At 41.7% G+C, this 27,746-nt stretch overlaps 2 protein-coding genes and 1 pseudogene across 5 annotated transcripts in view; 2 read left to right on the forward strand and 1 right to left on the reverse strand.

Annotated features, from left to right (window-relative positions):
- KDM1B (lysine demethylase 1B) overlaps window positions 1-1,194 on the reverse strand; it is a 56,810-nt gene extending 55,616 nt beyond the window's left edge. Inside the window, exons 1-2 of one of the 3 annotated variants that reach the window (XM_081144428.1) lie at window positions 1,040-1,194; window positions 681-724 (exon numbers count right to left, since the gene is read on the reverse strand). The gene's annotated coding sequence lies outside the window, so the exon portion shown is untranslated. Of the gene's footprint in view, window positions 1-508; window positions 725-1,039 lie in introns of all 3 variants that reach the window. The other 2 variants (XM_081144429.1, XM_081144431.1) reach the window with 2 other exon arrangements.
- Window positions 1,195-1,579: 385 nt separating this feature from the next.
- TPMT (thiopurine S-methyltransferase) lies at window positions 1,580-23,759 on the forward strand. The gene is made up of 9 exons (XM_081143892.1): window positions 1,580-1,692; window positions 3,365-3,548; window positions 4,701-4,793; window positions 9,130-9,262; window positions 12,213-12,265; window positions 12,698-12,772; window positions 16,406-16,491; window positions 22,351-22,395; window positions 23,041-23,759. Exons 2-9 carry the CDS (start codon window positions 3,409-3,411, stop codon window positions 23,151-23,153), a joined length of 738 nt encoding a protein of 245 aa, XP_081000018.1. The 5' UTR covers window positions 1,580-1,692; window positions 3,365-3,408; the 3' UTR covers window positions 23,154-23,759.
- LOC308560381 (homeobox protein OTX2 pseudogene) lies at window positions 20,155-20,819 on the forward strand (annotated as a pseudogene). Its single transcript has one exon. The product of its transcript is annotated as a homeobox protein OTX2 pseudogene (transcript).
- Window positions 23,760-27,746: the final 3,987 nt, after the last annotated feature.

The following is a 27,746-nucleotide window of genomic DNA, read 5'->3' on the forward strand; positions in this document are numbered from 1 at the left end:
CTTTGATTACTTTCCCTGCCTGAAAGACTATTCATTGTTGATGGTCATTTGCCCCTGTCCCTCTTAAGAAACCTTCCCTTCCACTCACCTTTCTCCTACTCTAATCGATATTTTTTAAAAACCAACCAAACCGCAAAAGTCAGTTGCGTGTGAATGTGGAGCGATGGATCGCCCCCAAATGGGCTGGTCTATTGACTCCCGCACCTCGCCCAAGAGAAGGCTGGGCCTCTATCTGGCAAGGTTCCAGACCACTGCACCCCAACTTTCTACAGCTGGGCCTTCCTTCCTGTTTCACCTGCCAGCTGCCAGGCTGTTGACTAACAACTACCGTAATCGGGCCTCCTGCTCCGGGTTCCCAGCCCCGGAGGAGTTACCCCAGCAACCTGGCAATGCCTTCAGTGCCTCAATGCGCGGTGGCCGCGCTGGAACGTTACCACGACACCTGCACGGCTGCGGGCTCCTCGCCGCCCCACTCTCGGCTGAGAAAAACAAACGGGGGAGTTCTTACTCCGGACTGTGGGTTTTCCCCCACGCAGCACACACTCCCCAGGTGACGGGGCTCTAACAGTCCCCGGGAGGGTTCCCCAACGTTCCCTGTGCCAGCTGCAGCCGCCTCGCTTTCCGAAAAGCTTTCTCGTCTGTTCTCCGAAGTCGGAGAAGCAACAGCCTCCCGGGCTCACCTGAGCACTGAAAAGGTGCACGCAGTCGCGGGGAGAAGGCAGCGCTGTAGAGAAAGAAAATATTGTAGGAGGTTAGGAGAGACCCACAACACGACGACGAATCAGGGAACCCCGTCGCCGCAACACCCCGGCCGGGGAATTCCTCTTCCTCAAACAGGGATCCCTACCCCGCACCCCGCTTCCAACCTGGAGAGGGAGGTACCAGCCCCTAGGGCATCCGTCCACCTCCCACCCGGGCGAGGGGCGCTGCACCGGGGGAGAAGGAGGGTTTGCACCCCGGCCAAGCTGCTTTGTGCAGAACTGTCACCCGAAATCCGCCGCAGCCACTACGGTGGCCCCCGGAGCCGCGTGCGCCTCACCTCAGGGAGCGTGCGAGACGGTGCGCGCCGCCCGGGGCCGCGGGCGCCTCTCCGGAGCCGCGCGCCGCGCGCACAGGGCTGCACGATGCGCGCCGCGAGCCGCAGCCCTCGCCCGGCCGTCGCCGCCGCCGCCGCTTCCGCCCCTGTGACGGCGTGACCCGGGGTGGGAGGAGCCGGCGGGAGCGGGGAGGAGTAGGGTCCCCGCCTTCTCCCTCTCCGCGAAGTTCGCCCCGCCTTGGCCATTTCCGCCTCGGCGCCAGCCCGAGCGCCCGGGCAGGGGGCGGGGTCTGGACGCTCGTCCGAGTGTGGGACCCGGGGGCAGAGACCTAGGCGGGGCACCTGGGGCGGGGGCGGGGACTGAGGCGGGGCACCCGGGGCGGGGGCGGGGTCTGGGCCCCCGTCAGGGGGTAGGATCGGGGACGGGAACTCAGGTGGGAGGTCTAGGGAGGGGGCGGGTCCGGGGCGGGGGCTGAGGCGGGGTACCTGGGGCAGGGGCGGGGTCTGGATGTCGGCGAGGGGGTGGGCCGGGGGGCGGAGACTAAGGCGGGACCCGGGAGGAGGCGGGGCGCGGGAGGAGGCGGGGCGCAGAGGCCTTGACTTCCTCGCCCGTGGCGGTTCAGAGCTGGACCGTGAGGCTGCAGGCGGCTCGCGAGGTAGGTCCCCCGTGGCCCGCAGAGGGTGCGTGGCCCGCAGAGGGTGCGTGGCCCAGAGAGAAATGGAATGATTTGCTAGGCGTGAGCCTGTGGTAGGATTCTGGAATCGGGCAGCCTAACAAGCAAGAGTGGACCGTCCAGCCGTCCGCATCCCGAAATAGGATTCGGGGAGCAGAGTGGGATCTGGGAATAACAAGGTCAGGCAGTGAATGACCTTTCTGTGAGTCCATGATTGAAAGCGAAACCAAAACACTGTTGTGTATTAGTGATTGTAAAAAGAAGTACTTGCCAGAATAGTGAGTGATGCACTAGGGGCGGCGTGGGTCTGGGGGAGGGGGAGGGGACTGGGATGCCTTATTGTCTTGCTCCATGGTGGTTACACAGATGTATGTCTATGTAAAAAATCACTGAGCCATACTCTTAAAATTTGTGCACTTTAGGGAAGTTATTCTTAAATTTAGCAAAATTTAAAAATAAAAATAAAGCAGAAACATGTTGTTTTGAAACGATGGGGGTCCACCCACGGAGGACTTTGGCGACCAAACTAGCATATCTATTTCCTTGTATAGGTAGAAATACTAGTGGAGCTTGCCTTGCTTGATTCTTATAATTTGCCCTTTTATCTCGTTTTAGAACAAAATTTTTTGTTTCTCCAGCAAAGGACATAGACAAGTTAGGAAGCTGTTAGAAGATCTAAGAAGTGATTAAGTTATATTCGTGGTGTTCACTTATATTTCAAGTTTGTGTGAGAGGGAGGGGTAGTTGTACACTCCTGGTTGCCCTGCTGCTATGATAAAATTATGCTTCCCTTTTGTTTTAAGTAGAGAACTGCTTAATGAAGTCTCAAGCCCAGTTTCCAAAGTTTCAGCTGAACATAGAGATGAGAAAATAACAGCTCTCATTTACTTTTCTATACCCAATATCATCAGGTACTTCCCCCTAACCTCTCAAAAAACTCTGAGAGCCTTGAAAAAGTTATTTGTTAACAAATGTTTGCTAAGAAGTGAATTTATATTCCCAATGACAAGGGATGTGCCTTCTTAAAGCCAAATTTTGCAATAAAGGGAACTTTTCCTGAAATACCTACTTTTATGCATTGTTTGCTATTCTCATGAATAAATCATTAAATTAGAACCACCAATAATAGCATACAAATATAATCCAAACTACTATATAGAAATTTTATAAATAAAAAAGCAGGACAGTTATTAACTACAGAATAAAAAAATTGTACAGCAAAGGAAAAGTAATCATGGAATACTATGTGGCTTAGCTGTGAAAAGTATTTACTGAGTCACAACAATGTGTACTCCACATATTTAATAAAAAATCTGCTATGTCTGCCGTGGCTGGTTGTCTCAGTGGTTAAAGCTTTAGCCCGCACTTGGGGACTGAAGGGTCTCTGGTTCGATTCTAGTCAAGAGCATGTACCTCTGTTGCAGGCTAGATCCTGGCCCGGTTGGGGCTCCTGTGGGAGGCAACCAGTTGATGTGTCTCTCTTACATCGATGGCTCCCTCTCTCTCTCCCTCTTTCTTCCACTCTCTCTGAAGAGCAATGGAAAAAATATCCTCCGGTGAGGATTAAAAAAAAAAGTCTGCTTAGTCTTTATTTCATTCCTCGATAGAATTGGAGTGCTCTTAAATGTGCACGTTACAAATATTTTCTATTTAGGCATTAGAGACATCTGCTTGTGAGGCAAAGGTATCTACGAAAGTATGGATGTTACAAGAACTTCACTTGATATTAAAGAGTACCCCGATACTGAGGTACAGAAAAACCGACAACTAACCTTGGAAGAATGGCAAGAAAAGTGGGTGCAGCGCAAAATTACATTTCATCAGGAACAAGGACACCGGTAAGAAATGTTTAGTAAATAACAGAGAAATGCTCTATTAGAAACTGACTTTGGAAATAGAAATTATAATATAGGCACACATTATTTGACTGATTTTTAGATGTACATTTAGTTTTTCACATTTTAGGGTCTCTGAAATCAAAACGCATCTGTGGCGTGTCATAGGTGAGTTGGCAATGTTCAGTCTTCCCATGGAGTATAAATAATGGTGTGACTTACAATTGAAGGCATCTTAGACTTATGAAATACAACTTCTTTTAAGCCCTTGTAGCATGTATGTATTGGACGTGCATAATTATACATACAGCAGATGCTCAAGTGACATTAATGCTTACATCTCTTTATACTGAAAAGTGATGTTCTGACTTTGCTTTCCAATCACATGTGTTCAGATGTTAAAATATCATCTATATGGTGGAAGAAAAGTTGAAAGAAATTAGCAAGTGAGCCAGGATGTTGAGCCACATATTAGTAGCAGTAATAGGCTTCGAAGCTATGACAATAAATCATGGGCCAGTGCCAAGTAAAGTGGTCATGTCAGACATTCCTTGTTCCAGGCAGCCACTCTGCCCTCCCAGGGGATATTATTTTTATTATTATATTATTATTGCATTTGCACTGGGTGGTAGTTGGGGCATCATCCCAGAATCATTGTATGTGTATGGCCTTAGAAGAGCCACATCTCTACAGAGGAATTAACTATAAGAATAACCACAAGTCTTCAGAGTTCCTTCTGAGACCTGAGTACACATTTAGAGAGCTTATCATAAAATGGATGTTGAGAAACTCAGTACGTCCAGAGGCTCCCCCACATGTCACACACAGATATAAACACATACATGTGTACATTTGGGAGATTAATAATTTTCAAAACATATCAACTAAGGAAAATAAATTTTTATTTTTAATTACTAATCAGAAAAGCCCCAGATTTGAGTCAGACTAACCATTCACTGGTTATTATTGAGCAAGTTACTTAACCTTCCTGTTTCTTCTTGTGTCAGCTGGAGATTATAATAACTAATGTACCTACTCCGTAAAGTTGTTGGGAATAGTGAGATAATGCAGAAAGAATACTTAACATCATACAATTGTAGTTCTTTCCTCTGTGCATGGGCTAATTTTAAAAAAAAATTATTTTTTTCTCCCCAGGCTATTAAAGAAGCATTTGGATACTTTCCTTAAAGGCGAGAGTGGACTGAGAGTATTTTTCCCTCTTTGTGGAAAAGCAGTTGAGATGAAATGGTAAGAGCAGATAAGCATTAACACACTTTCTTATCTTGATGAAAAGTACTTGTAGCTGAGAGCATTTGTGAAATGGCTGCTATAGCCATGAAATTGAGAACATTTAAACTATATTGTTAGACTTGATCCTAACCAAGTCTGGTTCAAATAACTAAACCAGAAAAAAAAATTACTTTGGAAATTACCTGCAAAAGAAACATTAGCTCTATAAATAGATTGTCTTATTGCCATGTCATAAGTGATACTAACAGTCTAACTCTAGCAGAGGTTTTGAGACAAGATTAGGAAATTGTATGATGAAACAGCCAATTAAATGTGATTGTTAAATATTTTGGGTTTGAAGTCATTTATAATAAAAATATCAGAACTAAACTATTATATGTAATTGCATATAAGTTATTATACTAGAGGGTTTTTTATTTATGTAACTAATTCATAGATTGAGTTCTATACAGATATCAGATATGAATAAACTCTGAGCTGAGGCCCAAAAAGTATTAAAATGTTTAAGACATTTTTTTTGTGTTTTTTTGTTAAGGGCAATATATTCCAATATTATCCAGCCTATACCAGTCTATAATAGGCTATGTTTCATTTTTCCGCATGTTGAATGGAAATAAAAATTCACGCAGCTGGTTTAGACTCTTTTGTTTATATTTTGTAACTTCAAAAAATGTATGAACAAAAAAAAGAAATATTTCCTGTATGTTAACTTACAAACTTCCTAGGAAACAGGAAAAACAAGTTATTAATATGTTTACTTTAGAACTATAAACAGTTTGTGCTCTGACCACATTGAAAGTGTTTAGTCTTTTTTTTTCTTCTTAATATATCTTTATTGATTTCAGAGAGAGGAAGGGAGGGAGAGGAAGACATAAAAACATCAATGATGAAAGAGTCGTCATTGATCAGCCGCCTCCTGCACGTCCTCGCAACCCGGGCATGTGCCCTGATCAGGAATCGAACCCCTATCTCCTGGATCCTAGGTTGATGCTCAACCACTGAGCCACGCCTGGCCGGGTGAAAATGTGTAGTCTTATGTAGGTAATAGGTACAGTCACTTCTGCTCTGCCTCTTAAAAATGTGAATTTTGTTTAGCTCCATTGATATGTGAGGGAATAATTTGAGTGAGACGTGAATTTTGCATTTGCTTAGTCTGCAAGAAGCATGAGGTGAAGGCAATCACTATGCCCAGTGGAACTAAGCTGTGTGTGAATAGCCAAAACTAACACAGGCACACACCTCAAACCTTTCCCAGTTCACCCTGTGTGCTGTGAGTCACTCCCATCCACAGCTCGAGTTAGGACTTTAAATTTGATTCCCAATAATCCTCTGTCCATCACTTCACAATAACTAGAAGCTGTAGCCCTTCCAATGCCCAGTTCTACAAGTAAATGCCTGGTCTTTCTCAAGATAAAGTGCCGTGTTGTAGTATTTGTATATTATATAATCGTTTAACATGTGTAAAACTGTACCACCATTTCTGTTAGGTTCCTGTGTTTTTGTTTTTAATGTGACACTAACAAAGTTTCTTTTTCTTATGTATGTTTACCCAGTTTATTTCTAAATTTTGTTTAATTATATACTATTGAGAAAATCCTGATTCACAGAGATAAGTTATAGCAAATGTGTAACAGCTTTTTTTATAAACATTATTTTTAAGTTAAGGTAAAATCCTGGCAGAGGCAACTGGTTATCAATATTTGTTTTCAGAATGAGATGGGAGCATCTTTCCTTGGCCATGTGCTTTGTGTCTGATACCATCATACTTGGGTTAGAACCAGACAACTCAGCACAAAGCCTTGAATTTAAATTGTTGAAATCAAGACATCTCATTCTGATCGCTTGGTTTAATTTTTTTTTTTTTAATATGGTTGGGAGGGAGGTGACTGTGCCCCAAAAGGGAGGGTGTCTGCAGTAAGGATTTAGAAATACTTTGAAAGCATGTAACCTCATCAGAAACTGACTTTAGCCACACTCTTGACCTTATAGATGAGTAACCAAAAGATGAAATAAATTCTTGGGAATCAAGCCATGTTGTTTTAATTTGCTACTTTTTTTCCAGCATTCTATGCATCTTAAAAATTTTTCTGGCAAAGTATCTTTGTCAAACAAAATTATTTTTGATGAATTTAAGTGGACTTTGGTGAGCTTGTAGTTCTACTATATATCCTTAAAGATAGTTTTTTTTAAACTCCCAAAGAAAATCTACTCTCCAGATCTAAAAACTCATCTTTGGGGTAAAGAGTTAAGGGTTCAAAGGTTATAACAGTTCATGAGGTCAGAGGGAGCCAGCCTGACACCTGGACCCTGACCATCCATCCACAGCTGACAGGTTCCCACAGGAAGTGTATTTAAATTCTCCTATAGACAATACAGGGCAGAGGAGGCGGTAGGGTTGGGTTATTAAGATACAGAATACTCTGGTTTAAACAATGGTTGTGGGGGAGGCTGCCTGGAGAAAACAAAGTCACTGTTCCCTTTTTTGAAACAAAACTAAAACTTGAAAAAAAAATTTTTGTTCAATAAAAATGGAGTAGAATTTTATTGTCCTTAGCCACAAGGGACCAGTTCCACTGAGAAATGAACAGTGGGGACTGAAATTTTAAAAACATTTGGGGAAGGGGAAAACTGGCTTTCTGTTAGTTGGCAAATGTTCCAGTGGGGCTATGTTTTTGTCGGGATGTGTCATGTGTGTGTACATATGGACCAGCGTCTCTGCTGAGTTTATAAAGTTCAGAAAAGTGGTTGATAAAATCTTGATTTTTGTTAATTATCTCAATAAAAGCCCACTGGAACTCTGATAGGTAAATAAGTAGATGTATAATTGGGATACATTGTGTTAGTTTCAGGTGAACAGCATAATGATTTGATATTTGTAAGTCCTGCAAAATGATCAACAGTGTCTCGTTAACATCTGTCAATATATAGATATAAAATTTTTTTTCTCGTGATGATAACTTTTAAGATCTACTCTTTTAGCAACTTTCAAATACAGTGTGGGGCAAAAGTAGGTTTACAGGTGTGAGTACACAAAACAGTTTATTCTTGTATTATTATTATTAATTATTTATATTATTTTCCATTGGAACAACTGTAAACCTAATTTTGCCCCACCCTGTATGCAATACAGTATTATTACCAATAGTCCCCATGCTGTACATTACATCCCCATGACTTATTTATTTTATAACTAGAAGTTTTTACTTTTTGACCCCCTCCACCCGTTTTGCCCACCTCCTAACCCCAGCCTCTGGCAACCATCAATCTGTTCTCTGTATCTACGAGTGCATTTGTTTGGTTGTGTTTTTTTTTAGATTCCACATATAAATGAGATCATATGGTATTTGTCTTTCTCTTCTGACTTATTTCAATTAGCATAATGCCCTCAAGGTCATCCAGGTTGTCACAAATGGCTACATTTTGTTCTTTTTTATGGCTGAAAAATATTACATTATGACGAAGTTTTTAATGTTGTGCCCAAACCCTTATCTTCTCCATGAGCCTTGTGATTTTTATTGCATGATTTTGCACAGTGCAGTGATTTTTAGGTAGGCATATGTTGCATTATAGCAAAACTGACTGTATGTGTTTCTTTAATTTGACATGAAATCATTACTATGCCTAGGTATTTTGTGCCACTAATAATGTTTTCTCTGGAGTCCAAGATTCCAAGCCTGTGAAGTCTGTAATTATAAAGCTTACCAAGAAAATGCTAGTTATTTGCATGTAGTAATTAAATAAATTTGTGGATAGTGTATATTGTAAGTAAATGAAAATTATAAGATTTTTATAGAAATGAATGCTAGTGTTCTAGAGCCATATGTTCTGGTACCATAGCTATTAGCTGTATGTGGCTATTTAAATTTAAACTAAATCACACTAGCCACATCTCAAGTGCTCAACAGCCAATGTGGTTAGTGGCTGCTGGTTCGGACAGCATAGGTATAGACACTTCCATCATCACTGAAGGTTGTAATGGACAGAGCTGATTTAGAGAAATTGCAAAGCATTTTTAATCCATAGGATGCTTTTAAATTAGAAACTCTTCTATTCAAATCCATTTGTAGTAAATCAACATTTTAAGGTATAATTTTCCAAAATTTAAGATTTTTCCCAAAGGTCATATAAATCAATTTTTCAGAATTCCATATAACATAGTTTGAGAACATATAGATTCACTTTCTGTGGATCTACATGTTCTGTGAAACCCTACGAACCTGAATTCATGTAAGTCCCTTAAAGTTAAGGAAAATATATGCTTATTGGGCATATCCTTTTATTTAGTACTATATTTGAAATAAAAACTTAAGTGTAAATATGTGGTTTTATGCAGGTTTGCAGATCGAGGACACACTGTAGTCGGTGTGGAAATCAGTGAACTTGGGATACGGGAATTTTTTACAGAGCAGAATCTTTCTTACTCAGAAGAACCAATCATGGAAATTCCTGGAGCCAAAGTATTCAAGGTTTGTTTTGTTTTTGTTAAATAATTATTTCCATACCCCCACAAAAACATTTTCCTCAGTGTGAGTAAGGATACTATTCAGTTCTATATAAGATTCACCTAAACATCATATAGTGTAAGGAGCTAGGGCATAAAAAGATAGATGGATAGCTAAATATAGAAATATATATAAAATCTGAGGTCTAAGCCTATCTCATGTTTTTGGTTTGGGTTTGTATTATTTTAAAAAAATACATATTTTTATTTATTTTAGAGAGTAAGGGAAAGGGAGAGAGAAACATTCATTCAAGAAAGAAACATCGATTGATTGCCTCCCGTATGCACCCTGACCAGGGATTGAACCCACAACCCGAGTATATGCCCTGACTGGGAACTGAACTGGCAACCTTTCAGTGCATGGGATGACACTCCAATCAACTAAGCCACACAGGCCAGGGCCTGTATGATTTTTTAAATTTACAAGTAGACATTCCTGACAAGCTGTCTTGTGCCACACCCTGCATGAGACATTGAAGAAATAATGGAGCCCCTGCCCTAAAGAATGCTTTAGCTTAGGAGGGAAAAGAGAAACGCAGAGAAAGCTGTTTGTCATACACGGAGCTAAGTGTAAATGGCACAGGCTATTACAAGAACAGAGAGGAAAGTTACCTAATCTAGCCTAGGGGAGCTTCCTGAAGCATGGACTGATAGGGCTGGGACAGGCAGGGAGTCACGTCCATGGTCTCAGATGCCTTCTGCAGCTGATATCTTCAGCCTGTGCAGCAAGGTTTTAAGTGGAAACGTGTCACGGACAGATTTCCTTTTGAGCCAACAGACCCTTGTGGCGTCAAGGGCAATAAAATTTGAAGGGAAGGAGCCTCCTGGCAAAGAAACCAGATGGGAGGCTGTGCACAGTGGTCTAGGAAAGAGATCTTGAAGACCTGAACTGGGAGAGTGATCGGGGTGCTTAAAGGAACACAGGTAGGTTAAAGCAGTATTTAGGATGCCAAACCGGGAGAATTTAGTGATCAACTGAGAGATCAAGGGGGTGATGAGTTCACATTTCCAGTTTAGGTGACTGGGTGAATGGCAGAGAATAAAGCAAGTTGAAGAGCAGAGAAAATGAGTTTTGTTCCAGGGATGCTGAGTTTAAGAGACCTGTAGAATGGCCAAGGTGTAGCTGGCAAATGGTTTTAAGTCTCTGAAGCCCAGGGCAGCACTTGGGCCAGAAATAATAGATTTGGCAGTTGTGATCCTGTGACCAGAATGACCCAGTGGAACTGCTTCATCAGTTTGGGGTGATAGTGTGGGGATAATAAAGACCACCCAAATGTGAACAAGCAGAGGCTAGCTATTCCGAGGGGGTCGCCGCTTGCATTTGGGAGAGGCTCGGAGTCGGGCAGGAGAGTGGGAAAGCTTTATAGTGAAACACAAAGGCTTCAGGTGCCCTGATTGGAGGCTGTTGGCCTGGGGAAGCCAGAGTGGGCTAATAGAGGGGAGCTTACTATGTGATGGGTTTGGCATGTGTATTTGGCTTTCTCTAGTTGGTCTTGAGTAGGAGGGGTAATAATTCTGGAGGCTGGGAATCACTGATCACTGAGCTTGTGGTTTGGTTTCCCAGGCTGGTTGTGCGTCTATGTTCTCTGCTCTTTTACAGTCTGGCCATTGTTGGAACATTCAGTCTTTCACAAAGTACTCTTTTCTAAATACTGAAATTAATTGCTCAGGACATTAGGAGGCTCGTTAGTACTTTATTTTATAGCTTCCTCCCACCCCTTTTACAATCATCTAAGAATCTCAGGAAATTACTCAGTCCAAAGAGGCTAGTCCTGCTTCCGCATGCCTCTTGGAGCAATGGTTCTGAGCCCTAGTGGCACATTTGAAATCACCTGTAGATCTTTTAAAGTTCCCAGTCTGAGGTCTTACCTCAGTCCAAATAAATCAGAATCTCTAGGGGTGGGGCTGGCATCAGTACTATTTAAAATTCCCCAATGTGCAACCACTGTTAAGATTCACTGGCTGTTCTCCCTGCCTCCCAGCCCAGACCTCTCTGGGCTGCCCCCAGAGTACTTCCAAACTGGTCTTCAAAGACCCTCCTGCCTCTATTTATAAACCTCTGTTGGGCCTCATTTCAGAATAAAATCCAAGAGTTTCACACCCTGATGCACCTTTGCTAACTTGCCCTTCACCCCTACCTCCACCCCACCTCCCAGACTTCTCACATGCCCTGGACATGATGGATTCCATGTCATGGTACTCCCCCTGGACTGTACCCCCAGCCCACCCCCCGTAATGTTAGCAGATGCATCAAAGCTGCCTCTTGTTCAGCCTTTCCTCAAGCAGTTCCCTGTTCTGTCCTCTGTTCCCATAGTTCCGGGCACACAACCAGAACAGTACAGGCCATTCTGCAGCACAGTGTTTCTTTGTACCTATGTCTCTCTGCTCCACCAGGCTGTCCCCACTGTGGTCAGAGACTCTGTCAAATTCACATTACTATCTAGAACCGGGATAGTCCTGTCCATGAGGGGCTCAGAAAATTCATGCTCATTAGACGAATTAATGAAAGAGAAAGGGGAAGTCAGCCCAGCTGCACTCTTCATGAGTAACTTTTAACACACCTGACCTTTCTCTATCAGCCTACCTGGTATTGATTAACCTGTGTACTTAACTTTTGCAGAATCTAACTCAGGACTCTGCTAAAATAAGCATTGCTAAAATTTAATAAGTTAACGAGGTTAACCTCTCTGTTGTTTTCCTCCTTGAGTTGATCCAAAAGACCAGGTTTAAAAAAAATACAATGCCATTTTAAAAAACATTTTCAGTAAAATTTTATTTTCAGTAAAAAAATTATTTGCAGTAAAATTATATCCTTTATATTTAATTATGCATTCTCTCTCCACCACCTTTGCTTTGCCCCTCTTTTCAGGTATCTCCTAGTAAATAGAATTTTTTTCTTGACCTTTTCATTACAGAGTTCTTCAGGGAACGTCTCATTGTACTGTTGCAACCTTTTTGATCTTCCCAGGTAGGACTGAATACTACATCTGCACTTGTAAAAATTACTTGCTGGCAGTGCTGAGGGTGGGGGCTAGATCTTTCCTCTCTCCCATCCACTTGTAGTAGCACCCACAAAGCACTGAGTTGAGTCTGTTCTGCAGTTATTTTTATTATAGGCTACATGTCCGACAAAAAATCAACGAGGCCAGCAGTCATTGAACACGTCCTATCCCCCATATATTTTTGTCCTTGGATAGCTTCCAAACCATGGAAAACATTATCATGATCCTAGACGTGTAAGGAAAAGGAAGGGAAAACAAGACAGGTGGCACCTTCACACCTGAGTCTGTAACACCTGGTGAAGTACCAGCATGTACCAGGGGGAACACTGTTTGACTTGTTAAACATTTGATTTTTCTTATATTAAATGTTGTATATTTTTTTTCTTTCTTTCTGATAGAGCAAATATCGGCAAATTTGACAGGATTTGGGATAGAGGAGCATTTGTTGCTATTAACCCAGGTGATCGTAAACGGTAATTTGGTTTCTTTAATTTTGTTGGCTTTTCTTTTCTTTCTTCCTGTTTCTTTCCTTCTTAATTTAGTATGCTTTGCTTTTTCTAGATTCTAGAAAATTAGCTAGACTTTTACTGGTTTGAAGTAGGTTTTTGTATTTGGAATTAGAAGACCTAAATCCAATACCATATTTGTCTAAAAGGTATAGGGTTTGGCCATAGGGATGTTGGGTACAAGGCTTGTGACTCTGTCACTTCCAAGCTGTGTTGCCTTGATCAAAGTTGCCTTGATCACCTTCTGTAAGTCTCAGTTTACTCCTCTATAAAATTATAGTAGTTCTAATACCACCATCACCTCCTCTAACTTTACCAGGTGATACTTGTTAGGCATTTGCCATGTGCCAGACATTGTTTTAAATACTTTATGTGGATCAACACATTTCATCCACAAAACAACACTGAGGTATATGTTCACATTAGTCCTGAAACCGAACCTGTTCGCTACCCAAGTTTGGCTGCCTGCAGCTATGAAAGCCAAACTCATGAGACAGGTGCTGGTGAGGAAGAAAGTGGTTTATTCAAGTGCCAGTGTCTCAGGAAGATGGGGGAACTCTTGTCCTCAAAAAGCCATCTTGACATCTCTGGTCAAGCCAGCAATTCTTATAGGGAGTTGGTGGGAGTTTGGGAGGGGGAAAATTCTCAGGGGGGTTGCAGATGTGTAGTTTCTCTTGAGAAAAGGAAGTGGGAATAAGGGGAGGGGGATGAAGAGGAGTTAAGCAGCTCCTGCTAAGGCTCACTCCCTCCATTCTGATGTTATCTTTCAAATTGCTTCAACTGGCTATCTGTGGTTTTAATGTGGACACCTGCGATTTTACAGCTTGCGTCAGCATTCCTTACTCCTGGAACAGGCTGCTCAACTGTAACGAGAGCTTGGCTAGAGATGAAAGCACAGGATTCATTTAAGAAAACATAGGGTTGCCCAGCCGATGTGGCTCAGTGGCTGAGCATCAACCTGTGCACCAAGAGGTCCCTGGTTTGATTCCCAGTCAGGGCACATGCCCAGGTAAGGGGTTCAATCCCCAGTAGGCGGCGTGCAGGAGGCAGCCAATTGATGTTTCTCTCATCATCAATGTTGCTATCCCTTCTCCCTTTCCCTGCTTCTCTCTCTAAAAATCAATAAAAACATATTTTAAAAAAAGGAAGAAAACAGTGTTGATTATATACTATGGGAAAACACAGAATCCATAACTTTGATCACTAAATTGGTAATGTTAAATCATGGTTACATTCCCATTGTACAGATGAGGATACTAAGATCAGAGAGAATAAGTTACTTGTCCAAAGTTAGACAGTTTGTATGTAACAAAACTAAGATTCACACCAGGGAGTTTGGCTTCAAACTCCCTGTATAAAGATTAGCTGCTATCATATTAGACCTTTTGTAATTAATGTTTTTGGTGACCATGCTTAATGTACCCAGCCTTATTAGAAAGTAAAATTAAAATATGAGAAAGCATACGGAGTAAAATATGACCACCCGTACATACTTTCCAACTCAATTGGTACATAAATATTGAATTATTTAGTTGTACGGAGTCAGAAAAGGTTAGAATTCACATCAAAGAAATTAAACTTTTATTTTTTTAAATTGTTTCCTAAGTAAGGTTTATTGCCAAATCTAATCTTTTTAAATTAGGCCATGCCACATCTTCTTGATATATATTTTTCTTCAGTGATAATTCATGCTTCTGTTTTCCCTTCTCTTTCTGTCACCACTCCTCCTTTATTTCTTTTCTAAAATCCTCACCTTCCTCACATGCCTAAGTCGTCATTCCCAAAGGAACCATCCTAGCCTTTTGCTTTTCTCTCTTATACTTGCCCTTTGATGACACTTCAGTTCTCCTCTTACTTTCATTCAGTTATTCAACAGATACATATTAAGTTCCTACTATGCTTTAAATATATTCTATGCCATAGGTTGGGGAAATAACTGGACAAATCGTGCATGGTATTTGCCTTTATCATTTTTATATTTCCAGCTCTATTCTCTCCCAAACATGCACATCACATTTCCAGGGTTTGCTTGGCATTTCCTATGTAACATCAGTGTCCTTTATCCACTCAAAGATTCACCTGAGACCTCTCTCTATCCATAAAACACCATGCTTACATACTAAACAATTCTGCTAAATGTCTAACTTTGTAGGTGTTTCCACTCCCTACAGATGTTCATCTGTTTTTAGGTTAATCCCTCTGGGGACTTTGGTTTGTATGACTAAAATCCACAAGGCAGTGGGGAGCAAACTGGAAGTCCCAAAGTTGACTATAAGGGCAGACTGTGCCCTTAGTGTGCCAAGAGCCAAAGCTCCTGCCTCAGAGCTGGACAGTCTGTCTATCTCTGTCTGTCTCTCATGGCCTCTCTACCTTCCTGTGTGGGTGTCCTCTGTCCTTCCACCCTGACCATACACCTTTCTCTGCTTGCTCCATTTCTGTTCCCACATATCTGACTTGTTCACCACCCTCAGCCTCCTCAGCTTCACTCACTGCACAGCACAACAGCTCCAGCTTTCAGTGCCATGACCACAGCCAACTAGCAACTCCTTCTTGGGTCTCTTAATTCAATTTCCCAGTGAAGTAATCTGACTGGTCCAAGCCCAGTCCTGGCTCCAGATATCTACTCTGAACCAATCAGAGATGGCTGGGAAGTGGTGTCACCTGCTCCCCAAGCCACCTACTACAAAGAACTTTTCCAATGACACTCATGGTTTATGCCTTACTTGCAGAACTTAAATTTCATACTACCTTGAATTTTTGCCTGTTAGTCTTGTCTCTCTCCAGATAAATAGTGGGAAGAGATTATGTTTTGTATCTCTTACATATACCCCTGGAGATGTCCCAGTCACCCAGGATACTTGTTACACAGCAGCATCCCATGTGCCACAGTAAACCTACTGAACCAGTCTGCAGGGATGGAGGTCAAACATGGTTTCTTTGAGCAAGCATCCAGGTGATTTTGATACCAGTCCAGGAAGAGGTGTCACTGCCTCAGAACACGGGGAAGCATGGTGGCCCTTTGGGAAGAATGTTCAAAGTGGGCAGGCCTCTGGGTGCATCAGGCTGGAAAGAGCCTCTGCTCATCTCTTTTGTGAAGTTTTCTGGTCTGAGCAGCTCTGGAAGCAGGCTTCATTTTGACTCCCATCTTTTTTTTTTTTTAATATGTTTTTTTTTTTTTTTAATTTCAGAGAGAAGAAGGGAGAGGAAGAGAGATATAGAAACATCAATGATGAGAGAGTCACTGATCGGCTGCCTCCTGCACACCCCCTACTGGGGATCGAGCCTGCAACCCAGGCATGTGCCCTGACCAGGAATTGAACCATGATCTCCTAGATCCTAGGTCGATGCTCAATCCCTGAACCATGCCGGCTGGGTTTGACTCCCATCTTTATTACTTCCCAGTTTAGGCAGATGACATAATTTGTTGAACCCTTTTGCCTTTTAGAATGAGAATTGGCTTCACAAGGTTGTCAGGAGAAATAAGCTGTAATGTAAATGAAAGTAAACGATGAGTTTCACATCCTCTCCAGGCTTTGCCTTTGTAGAGAGTTTTAACACATGCTTCTTTGTGTGCTTTTTGTTTGTTTTTTGTTTTTTTAGCTATGCAGATATATTGCTGTCCCTAATGAGAAAAGGATTTTACTACCTCTTGAGTGTTTTATTTTATGATCCAACTAAACATGCAGGTAAAGTCTTTTTGTTTTCCTAAAATGCCTCGTTTCCTGATTTAATTCTATGACATGAATGGTATTAATTTTCTCCTAATTTATCCCATAGGAAGTATACTGCTTATACACATACATGAAAATAAGTCTATTTTTGACTAATGGAAACTATAAACATATTTCTATCTTCCCACTCGATACCTATTTTTGTCATATCCCATTCCCATTTTGTTCATTCCTACCTAGCTCAAACTATGAAAGAGGGGGAGAAATGGATGGTCCTAGTATAAAAGAAATTTCATGATTAAGAGGAAGAGAGATTTGGTTGCTTTGCTATGGATGGAGTGTAGCTGTGTCATCTGTGCTGGTGGGGATGATTTGGACAGATGCCTATGAGTACACACACAAACACCCTCACAAGGACAGGGTGAAAAGTGGAATGGGGAGGTAGGAGATGTGCAGGAAAATCTCTAAACTATTGCAATTTTTTTAATTTCTGAAATTTTATTAATTTGTTGATTGCATTCTTTTATAACTATCTTTGTTTTGAATTTGTGAAAGTGCTCTTTTTTTCTGGACCTATTTTGATGTTTTTTGAACATTAAAGCTTAACCGTTGTCATTGCTGAACTTTCATTTTCAGGAAGATTTGAAAACCAAATATGTAGACTTTTAATTTCTAAAAATTCCCTTTTTGATTTTTTTAATCGAGCTTTTTAAAAAGTACTGTGTTTGGGGGAAGATAGCAGCACTGTGAGAAGCAGAGCACCCTTGCTGCCAGCCACGGACTCAATTTACCTCTAAAATATACTGCGTAACCAGCTTGGAAAAACTAGAGAAATATATCTGAGTAGACATATTTCGAGTAGGGAGCACTGAAGAAACATCATAAGAGTCTGCACCTGTACAACAACTCACATGACGTGGTTGGGGCTGACACAGTTAGCGAACCTGAGAAGAGAGTCCTCCCAAAGATGGGTCAACAACAATCTAGAGCCAATCACAACAGGAGAGCCCAAAGAACCCACAAAAGGGACACCCACAAAAGGGGCACATCTAGAGCAAAGAGCTCAGAAGTATAAGGAGAACACACCTCTGGGCTCCACTAGACATACACTACAAAATCCCACCTCACAAGACTGGGAGACAGCAAATATATCTAATATATAGATACAAACACTAAGAGCCACCAAAATGGGGAGACAAAGAAACAACTCCCAAACTAAAGAAAGGGAAAAATCACCAGAAAAAGACCTTGATGAGATGGAGTTAAGCAAGTTATCAGAAACAGAGTTCAGAGTAATGGTTATAAAGATGCTCAAGGAAATTAATGAGAACAACAAGACACTTAATGGTAAGGTTGAGGAACTTAGTGAAAACATGAAAAAGATAAATATCATAAGAATCAGGAAGAAAAGAATAATAATATAACTGATATTAAGAATACGCTGGAAAACCCATTTCTGATAAAAACTCTCAGCAAAGTGGGAATAGAGGGATCATACCTCAACATAGTAGAGGCCATATATGACAGACCTACAGCCAACGTCATACTCAATGGGCAAAAACTAAAACCATTTCCCTTAAAAACAGGAACAAGACAAGGATGCCCACTTTCACCACCCTTATTCAACATAGTACTGGAAGTCCTTGCCACAGCCATCAGACAGGAAGAAAACATCAAAGGTATCCAAATTGGAAAGGAGGAAGTAAAACTGATTATTTTGCAGATGACATGATATTGTACATAGAAAACCCTGAAGACTCCATCAAAGTATTACTAGATTTGATAAATGAATTTGGCAAAGTAGCTGGATACAAAATCAACATCCAGAAATCAGTGGCATTCTTATACACCAACAATGAACTTTCAGAAAGAGAAACTGAAAAACAATACCATTTACCATTGCAACTAAAAAAATAAGATACCTAGGAATAAACTTAACCAAGGATGTAAAAGACCTGTACTCCAAAACTACGTGTCACTGAAAAAAGAAATAGAGGAAGATTTAAACAAGTGGAAGAATATACTATGCTCATGGATTGGAAGACTTAATATAATTAAAATGTCCGTATTACCCAAAGCAATTTATAAATTCAATGCAGTTCCTATTAAAATACCAATAGCATATTTCACAGATCTAGAACAAACATTTTGAAAATTTGTATGGAACCAAAAAAGACCCCGAATAGCTGCAGCCATCTGGAGAAAAAAGAACAGAGTGGGAGGGATCACATTACTGGACTTCAAACTGTACTACAAAGCCATTGTAATCAAAACAGCTTGGTATTGGTACAACACCAGCCATATAGACCAATGGAACAGAACAGAGACCCCAGAAATAGACCCAAGCCATTATGGTCAGTTAATATTTGACAAAGGAGGCAAGAGCATACAATGAAGTAAAGACAGTCTCTTCAATAAGTGGTGCTGGGAAAATTGGACAGCTACATGCAAAAAAAATGAAATTAGACCACCAACTTTCACCATACACAAAAATAAACTCAAAATGGATAAAAGACTTAAATGTGAGTTGCAAAACCATAAAAATCCTGGAAGAAAACATAGGCAAAAAAGTCACAGACATCCCACATAGTGGAATTTTCACTGATACATCTAGGGCAAGAGAAACAAAAGAAAAAATAAACATGGGACTACATCAAACTAAAAAGCTTCTGCACAGCAAAAGAAAACAGCCTTAAAAGACAAAGGAACCCTACAGTCTGGGAAAACATATTTTCCAAGGATGCATGTGATAAGTGGCTAATTTCCAAAGTGTACAAAGAGCTCATACTACTCAGCAAGAGGAAGACAAACAATCCAATTAAAAAATGGGCAAAGGACCTGAATAGACACTTCTCCAAAGAGAACATACAGATGGCCAAGAGACGTATGAGAAAATGCTGAACATCACTAATCATCAGAGAGATGCAAATTAAAACCACAATGAGGTATCATTTCACACCTGTCAGAATGGCTGCCATCAACAAATCAACAAATGACATGTGCTGGCGAGGGTGTGGAGAAAGGGGAACCTGGGTACACTGCTGGTGGGAATGCAGACTGGTGCAGCCACTATGGAAAACAGTATGGCGGTTCCTCAAAAAATTAAAAATGGAGCTGCCTTTTGACCCAGTGATCCCACTTCTAGGAATTCAGTCTAAGAAACCTGAAACACCAATCAGAAAGAATATATGCACCCCGATGTTCATAGCAGCACTATTTACCATAGCTAAGATCTGGAAACAGCCCAAGTGCCCATCAGTAGTAGATGAGTGGATAAAAAAGCTGTGGGACATTTACCCCCATGAAATAGTATGCAGCTGTAAAGAAGAAGGATCTCGTACCCTTTGAGACAGTATGGATGGACCTGGAGAACATTATGCTAAGTGAAATAAGCCAGAAAAACAAAGACAAACATCACATGATCTCACTTATATGCAGAATCTAAAGAGCTTAATAAACTGATAGACAGAAATGATTCAGTGACATGGAAGCATGGATCAGACTGAGGAATCTCAGAGGGATGGTGGGGGATGGGTGAGTGGAGGGGGAGAAATTAACCACAGAACTTACATGCATATATCCACAACCCAAGGATATGGACAACGGTGTGGTGAGGGACTGGGGAGGGGAGTGGGGCAGGTGGAATGGGTCAATGGGGAGAAAAAGGGACATCTGTAATATTTTGAACAAAGAAAACAGAATGGAGGTCAAAACAAAGTGAGTCCTGCCAAGAAGAAGACATCTCCAGCTCGGGAAGTGAGTTCAGAAAGTAGAACACGTGGCCAATTCACTACCCCCTCTAGCACCTCAGTCCTGGCCGTTTCCAGCAGCAGTGCTCCTGTGTCTGCCGGGAGCTCAGCTTCCAGCTCCCCACTGTCAGATCCCTTGTCCACCTCCGCTTCCTGCATGCAGAGGTCCTATCCCATGACTTATACTCAGGCTTCAGGTTATAGTCAAGGATATGCTGTCTCAAATTCTCACTTTGGGGGCATGGACTGTGGATCTTATTTGACCCCTGTGCGTCACCAGCTTCCTGGACCAGGGGCCACACTCAGCCCTATGGGTGCCAACACAGTTACCAGCCATCTCAATCTGTCCCCAGCTTCTCTTTCCACCCAGGGATATGGAGCTTCTAGCTTGGGTTTTAACTCAACCACTGATTGCTTGGATTATAAGGACCAAACTGCCTCCTGGAAGCTTAACTTCAGTGCTGACTGGATTATAAAGATGAGACATCCTCAAGGAAATTCCTGGTTTTGTGAAGACCTGTAGAACCTCTTTTTGTGGATGATTTCAAAATATACTGGGCTGGACATTCCAATTTTAGCCTGGCATTGGTTAAAAGAGTTAGCTGGGATGATACTCAGACTCATCTTTGGATCAATGTTCCAGGAGGCACAGAAGGAAAAATGAAGGTCCTTAGAGGGGCCCACCAACCCGCAACCTGAAATGAACAAAGCAATCTACCTAAGATCCTGTCATAGTTTTAGATCATTGGTTTTCCTGATTCTCAAAGTGATCAAAAGCATTCTATCCATGTGTAATCAAAGACCACCAAAAATAAAACTAAATTGTGAGGGAAAGAAGGGAAGGACATAGCCTTCTTAAGCAGAGGTGTTCCAATGTTTTAGCAAATCCTTGGTTGAATCTTAGGAATTCAGTGTCTCAAGCTCACTCACATTTCATGACCAACTGTTAGTTGGCACTGAAAACCTTTTCAGGGCTGTGTGAATTGTGCAACTGATTGTCCTAGATGCACTACTTTATTTAAAAAATAATGTTCATAAGGAGTCAATATTACTTTAAGAGACAGTCAGTGTGCGTCTTATATAAATGGTACATCTGTGGTTTTTAATTTGTGCTAGACTTCAAAACTGTTATCTCCTGTTATTGTATGCAACCTTGAACTCCACCTCTGCATGGGGTTCTTCTGTGATTAAATAGGTTATAATTATAAGCAAAATTCAGAACTGAGTACTTAACTAAAAAGACTACCTATGGCTGGAGGAGAGCTGCACTGAAACTTTACAACAAAATATCTCTGGACAAGGAGAGTGAGAAGAGAAACAAACGGACACTGATTCATCTGTAATTTACTGTTGGTAAACCTAGCAGTAAAGAGACATTGGTCAATTGCTCTGACCCTGATGAGTTTATAAACTGAGATCATTGTTGTTTATGCTTGCAGATGTTAACTGGAAAAGTTATATATGCATAAACCTTTTCTTCCTGGATTTGGCAGATATGTATAATTATATTAAAATGGTTCTAGCACACAAAAACAAACAAACAACAAAACTCATTAAAAGATGAGACCTGTTGTTCCTAATGAAGTCTGGGATAATCAGATGGAAATAGAAATTAATGGAGACAGACATCAGCTCTGCTAATCTGATTTCAGTTTCATTCCTCAACAGCAGGCTTAGAAGGGGGGGACCTGTGGGAAGAAAACAGCAAGCTCTGTCTGGGGGTGGAGCCCAGAAGAGAGGGGCAAAAACTAAGTTTCCCTTAAAGTTAATGGCCACATGGGAGGGTGTGTGGAATGTGAGGGAGTGCAGAAGCAGTAGAGAATCAATGCCCCGGAGTATGAAGGAAACCCCAAGGGAATTCATTAATGAACTCCTTTCTGATTTCAGCGTCCCCAAGTCCCATGGCTGGCTCGGCGTCTCGTCTCTGCTGGAGATGGGCACCTACCGTACCTTCCCCTCCGTAAGCCAGTCTTCGGGATGAGATGGTAGGAAAGAAGCAGCAAAAGAACCTGTCCCATGCTCAAAGGATAGATGTGCCTAGGCCATTGGAAATGAGCTGAGAAGAGGGCCCTGAGGATTTATTTTTCTTTAGAATTAGATCTCACTGTGTCTCTCTTTTACCTAGGCCCACCATTTTATGTTGCAGATGGGGAACTTGAAAGGTTGTTTGGTAAGTCATAGATGTGCGCTGTAGCTTTTTTTTTTTTTTTTGCAAGAGAACATTTATTTGGTAAGTCACAGAGGTTGAAAAAGTAATTCCTAGAAGAAATGGGCTTAGGAAACCAGTTATAGAGGCAAAGGAAGGGGCCTTGGTGCTTGGAAGGGAGGAAGCTCCTGGTAAGGCCCTGGAGGTGGGGGGAGGGAAAGTCACCGGCGGGGGTGTGGGCGTGCTCCCGGGAGGAAGAGCGCTTGTGCTCTAATTTTTTAAATAAAACCAACAGTTTACTGTTTTGAGCTGTTATCAAACTATTACTATTTTGAAGTATAAAATTTGAAAGTCAGAAACCATTTTACTGAAGACTGCTTTGTCCTAGAGAAGGGGCACATCTCTGTGATATGCCTTATTAGCTGAGTGGTGTGCTTCTGTTGACATTTGAATTCGTCTAGGGAGGTGGTGTTTTTATTTTGGCTCTTAGGAGTTATAAGTGATAACAATTCAAAGTTCAGAAAATTTGCCTTAGTAGTTCCCCATTTTCATTTAAAAAAAGAGAGAAAAATCTTCAGTGCACACTCTTTAAAATGACTTGATGTGTTTTCAGAAGAACCCCTGAGCGCGTCCTTCGTGAAGTTCTAACTTGCGCCAGTCTTGTTGCAGGGTCCGCGTGCAAGATTGAGTGTCTTGAGGAGGCGGATGCGTTTGAAGAACGACACAGAAGCTGGGGGATTGACAGCCTCGTTGAAAAGTTATATCTACTTACAGAAAAGTAAATGAGACATAAAGAAAAAAAGCAAGTAACATGAAGTTTTTGAGCTTTTGAGCAATTGAAAATTACGCTAAGGATTGAAAATATAATGGATGGAACTTTGAAAAAAATTGCTTGCAAATTACATCACAGTAATTCATGTAACTTTTTAGAAAAAACAACATACACTAAAATGTTAAAGTAGCTGCTTTTGGAAAGGAGAGTATGATTGGGGGGTGGGGTGAAAGATTATACCTGTGTGTTTTACTTAGCAATTACAAGACTATTTTACAATCACCGTGTATTACTTCTATAATTAAAAGAGAAATGCAATGTGTGTAACTTAAATATAGTAGACATAGAAAAATTGTCATTCTTTATGAAATTTAGAACCATTGGGGAAATGTAATACTTTAATAAGGTTCAAGGTAAAAGGAAGTCGCATTAGAAATGATATAAAATATTAGCTTTCCCTATAAACCTTCATATTATTCTCATCCTACCACTCTTTTTCACATTTTTCTACTTATATAATTATATATGTAACAGACACAAGATATATTTTTAATTAAATCAGTTTATGTGCAACAAAATATTGTTCCCAAATTGTAAAAATAAAATTTTAAAATGAGTTTTTTCCTGAGTTTGGCAGTTTTTTATTTCTTTTAATTTTATCGTGTTTAAATTACAGTCTTATGAACTGCCGTGTACTTAGGACTCGACTCAGAACTACTCATTATAAAACTTTAGATTCAGTATTTCTCAGTGTTTCATTAATAATCAAATTTTTGTTAAATCAACAGTCCTCTCAAACCTCACTACCTAATACCTGGTTGATTTAAGTTGTTTGGTTCGTATTACTAAGATGGCATGTGCTTAGTATTAAGAAATAAGTTACTTAATTGTGTATGTGTGTGTGTGCTGGGTTAAAGGGGGCAAGTTTATAGACCCCTTGAATATTGATGAAAATTATAGATGCTCTCCTTAGAAATATGTCATAAGCAGGACACTGTGGAAACTTCCTTAGGGTTCAGAGTTATTGACCTCCAACTTCTGCCCTCAATGCTCTCTGGCACTGGTTTTATTCTAATACACTTACACGGGTCTCCTAGCTCATAATGGTTCTTGCTTTTCTGAGACTTGTCCCCAGTTCACGGTGTGGCCTTCCAGAAGGCATGACTACCTGACCCTACCTTTGTTACCATTTGAATGGACCAAGAAGGGACAGCTGACCTGAGCTGGGTCATTCTGATTCTCTTCAGAGATTTTTTTTTTCTCCCCCAGGGAGAGGGAGAGAAAGATAGAAACAGCAGTGATAGTCATTGATCAGCTGCCTCCTGCACGCCCCTGCTGGGGATCGAGCCCGCAACCCGGGCATGTGCCCTGAACCAGGAATGGAACCTCGATCTCCTGGATCCTAGGTCGATGCTCAACCACTGAGCCACGCCAGCCAGGCTTTTCAGAGATTTTTAGAATTGTGGCAAGAATAGCAAGTTAGCCACTTAGAAGGGGTGGAACTAACAGGTGAACCCAGGAGCAGTGAGGCAGCCACTTTGGACTTAAAGACCTGAGAAAAAGAGAATGCTGTCTGCAGGAAGCAGCAGAGGCAAGAACTAGAGAGAGCCTGGGTATTTCTGGTTTCCATTTCATCCTGAGCCCAGCAGCTCTGGAGAGAGAACACCCTGTGTCCCTGTGAGAGAGGCCTTTGTTCTTTTTGCTGGCCAGAGTTAGTTTCTGTAACTTGCACCCAAGATCCTTAAATAATACAAAAGAGATATCCTTATGTGGTTGATCTTTTACACATCATGTGTCCTCATTGGAGGAAGACTGACCTTTTAAAAAGCCTCAAGATGGACGATATACTACATATAAATTATTTTTAGAGCAATTCTATCATTTTCAGAAATTTCTAGAAATGCCTTTTATTCAGCTTTGTAATTTAAATGACAGATTCCCGAGCCTCTGGGCCCTGGCACACGGATTTATGAAATGCCTCGCCCTGCCTAAGCAGCAGGCATGAAGGCACTGGCATATGTACACTCTCAGAGTTTGCCGTGGTGGACGGAATGAAACAAGGAAAGTGTGTAACAGTCTATGTGGGTGAATGTGGAAAGAAAACTACAAAGGAGTACAACCAGAGCTTTAACACTCACCCCTGATGAGCTGGAGATTGGTTCTCTAAAGGGTTAATGGTGTGGAGGCCACAGAAGGTAGCGGGCACCTTGTGAGACACTCTATCAGGTGAAAGGGGATTCCTGGGCAGAAGAATGGAGTGACAACGCGAACCTCTCCCACAGAGAAATTGGTCCAAATGATTTTTCCCATTCACACTGTAATGCATACCTGTCATTGTCTTATTTTAATAACAAGGCATGACATAGATGTGTGCTTATGACATATATATATACACGTGTGTGTGTGTATATACATATATATATACATGGTACACACTCTTACACTCTTTAAAGATCTTTTTTTTGTTAATTCTCACCTGAGGATATTTTTTCCATTGATCTTTAGAGAGTGGAAGGGAGGAAAGGGGAGAGAGAGAGAGAGAGAGAGATATCAATGTGAGAAAGACACATCGATTGGTTGCCTCCTGCAGGAGGCAGGGATTGAATCTGCAACCCAGGTACATGCTCTTGATGGGGATTTGAACTCGCCACCCTTCGGTGCGCAGGTTGATGCTCTAACCTCTGAGAATCACCAGCCAGGGCAAAAGATCTTTTTAAAAAAAATGGATTTCTACTGACCACTTTTTAAAAAATCAAAACTGTCTTTAATCCAGCTCCAACTTTCCATCACTTCTTATCCGATATGCTTTGTTTCTTATAAAGCATCATATTACAGATTTATTGAAGTGGCTAAGTTGATGGGGATAGGGTAGAATTCCATATACATACGCTGGCTGGCATAGTCACACTGCTGGTTCATGACAAATAACCATGTCCCAGGCTTATTTATTATGTGTAGCTGTAACATATGAACTGAAAACATATGTCTGAAAATCTGTGATCCTTAACCACTAGGAATTAATAGAACTTTGTGTCAATATTGGTGTCAACTCCCAACAGCAGAGAGGATAGTGAGGGGAGGTATTTAGGAATCAAACTAACCATAAGGTATTCATGCTTACATTTAAATAATAATAAAATAATGTTTTCACTGAAATTTTAGGAAGTATAGAGAAGTCTATAAAAAAAAAAAAAAGCAGCCAAGTGTTATCACCAGAGACAGTTACTGCTAAACCAGTGATGTTTTCTTATCTTTTCTCTCTGCTCAGACGTGTATGTTTTTGCAAAGTTGAGATCATGTTACGGATACAGTACTGTTTTTTACTATCTTCTCTAGTATTTCATCAGCCCTTTCTCATGTCACTAGATTTTTTGATAGCTGTTTAATGTTCTGTCCTGTGGCTGTACCATAATCATTTAACCTTCCCCGTTACTGAGAGTCATTCAGCAAATGCAAGTCATACTCTTGAAAGTGCTGGATGAAGATTCGCTGTTGACCGAGACAGTCCTGTTCTGAGCCTCTTAGACTCTAGTGGCAGAGACTGAACACGGTCATTACTGTGCAGTGTGGTGAGGCTGCACTGGGGGGACACACGGCAGCTGTCCGTTTGTCAGTGGACCATGAGCCCAGCAATAAGTGAGGACAGCATTGCTTAGTGAGAGCAGGCGGGACCAGGAGAGGAAAAGACCAAGGATGGCGCCCTGAGCAACACTCAATTTTTTTCAAATTTGAGAAATATTAAAATCTCCTGGTTCCCCTTTCCAACCAGACACTCCAGCTCATTTTCCTGTGGGCGCTCAAAGTATTCAGGCCTGAACCTCTATTCCCCTCTCCACCAAGCCCCTCACCCTGAGAAGCCAAGCACATGGATGTGAGTTACAAAATTTAGATAGAGGGTGGGAGGGGACACTGGGCGACAAGATGCCTGGGGAGAGGGGCAAAGCTAGGGATGTCACCAAGCTCAGGTCGGAGTCCAGAGAAACACACAGGCTACAGAGTCGCCTGTTGAGGAGGTGTCCTGAAGCTGGCCTGAAACTCAAAACTGACCGAGCCAGGAAGGATTCAGGCTGGCAGAGATAGCGGGGTTTTGCTCTGTGGGCTCAGAAGCCCATGCTAAAGCCCCTGCTGTCTCTCGCCTTCTCTTTCAAGAAGTTGCGCCTCTCCTCCCTGACCGAGATGATTCCATTCTATGTGGCTTGCACCCCTTTTCTCTCCCCTGTCATTGTCAGGTACAGTCTGGGAGGTCACTGTCATTGGATTTTTTGGGGGGATGCCTTCTAAACTGCATGTATATGGCATATCTTGCCACATTTGCAGAACAGGGAGCCCACCTGCTTATGCACTAGCTCCCTCCCCAGGTTCCTTAGCCTCCCCCCTGCACCCCTTCTTCTCTGCTGTAACCACCTGAGCTAGGTCTCCATTCTCCCTCCTCTGCCACGTGGTACTTTGCACGTAGGTCCAACCACCCGCCACAGGTTCTATTCTTCAAGCCCTTCGCCCCCATAACTCTCAGGGCTCATTCTAGGTGGAAGCAGGGAGAGATGGGCAGGCTATGCCGGGACCCTCTACGTGAGGTGTGTTGAAAGGAAATTAAAGAAATCCA

The sequence above is a fragment of the Miniopterus schreibersii genome (assembly GCF_964146895.1).
Source record: "Miniopterus schreibersii genome assembly, chromosome: 8".
NCBI lineage: Eukaryota > Metazoa > Chordata > Mammalia > Chiroptera > Miniopteridae > Miniopterus > Miniopterus schreibersii.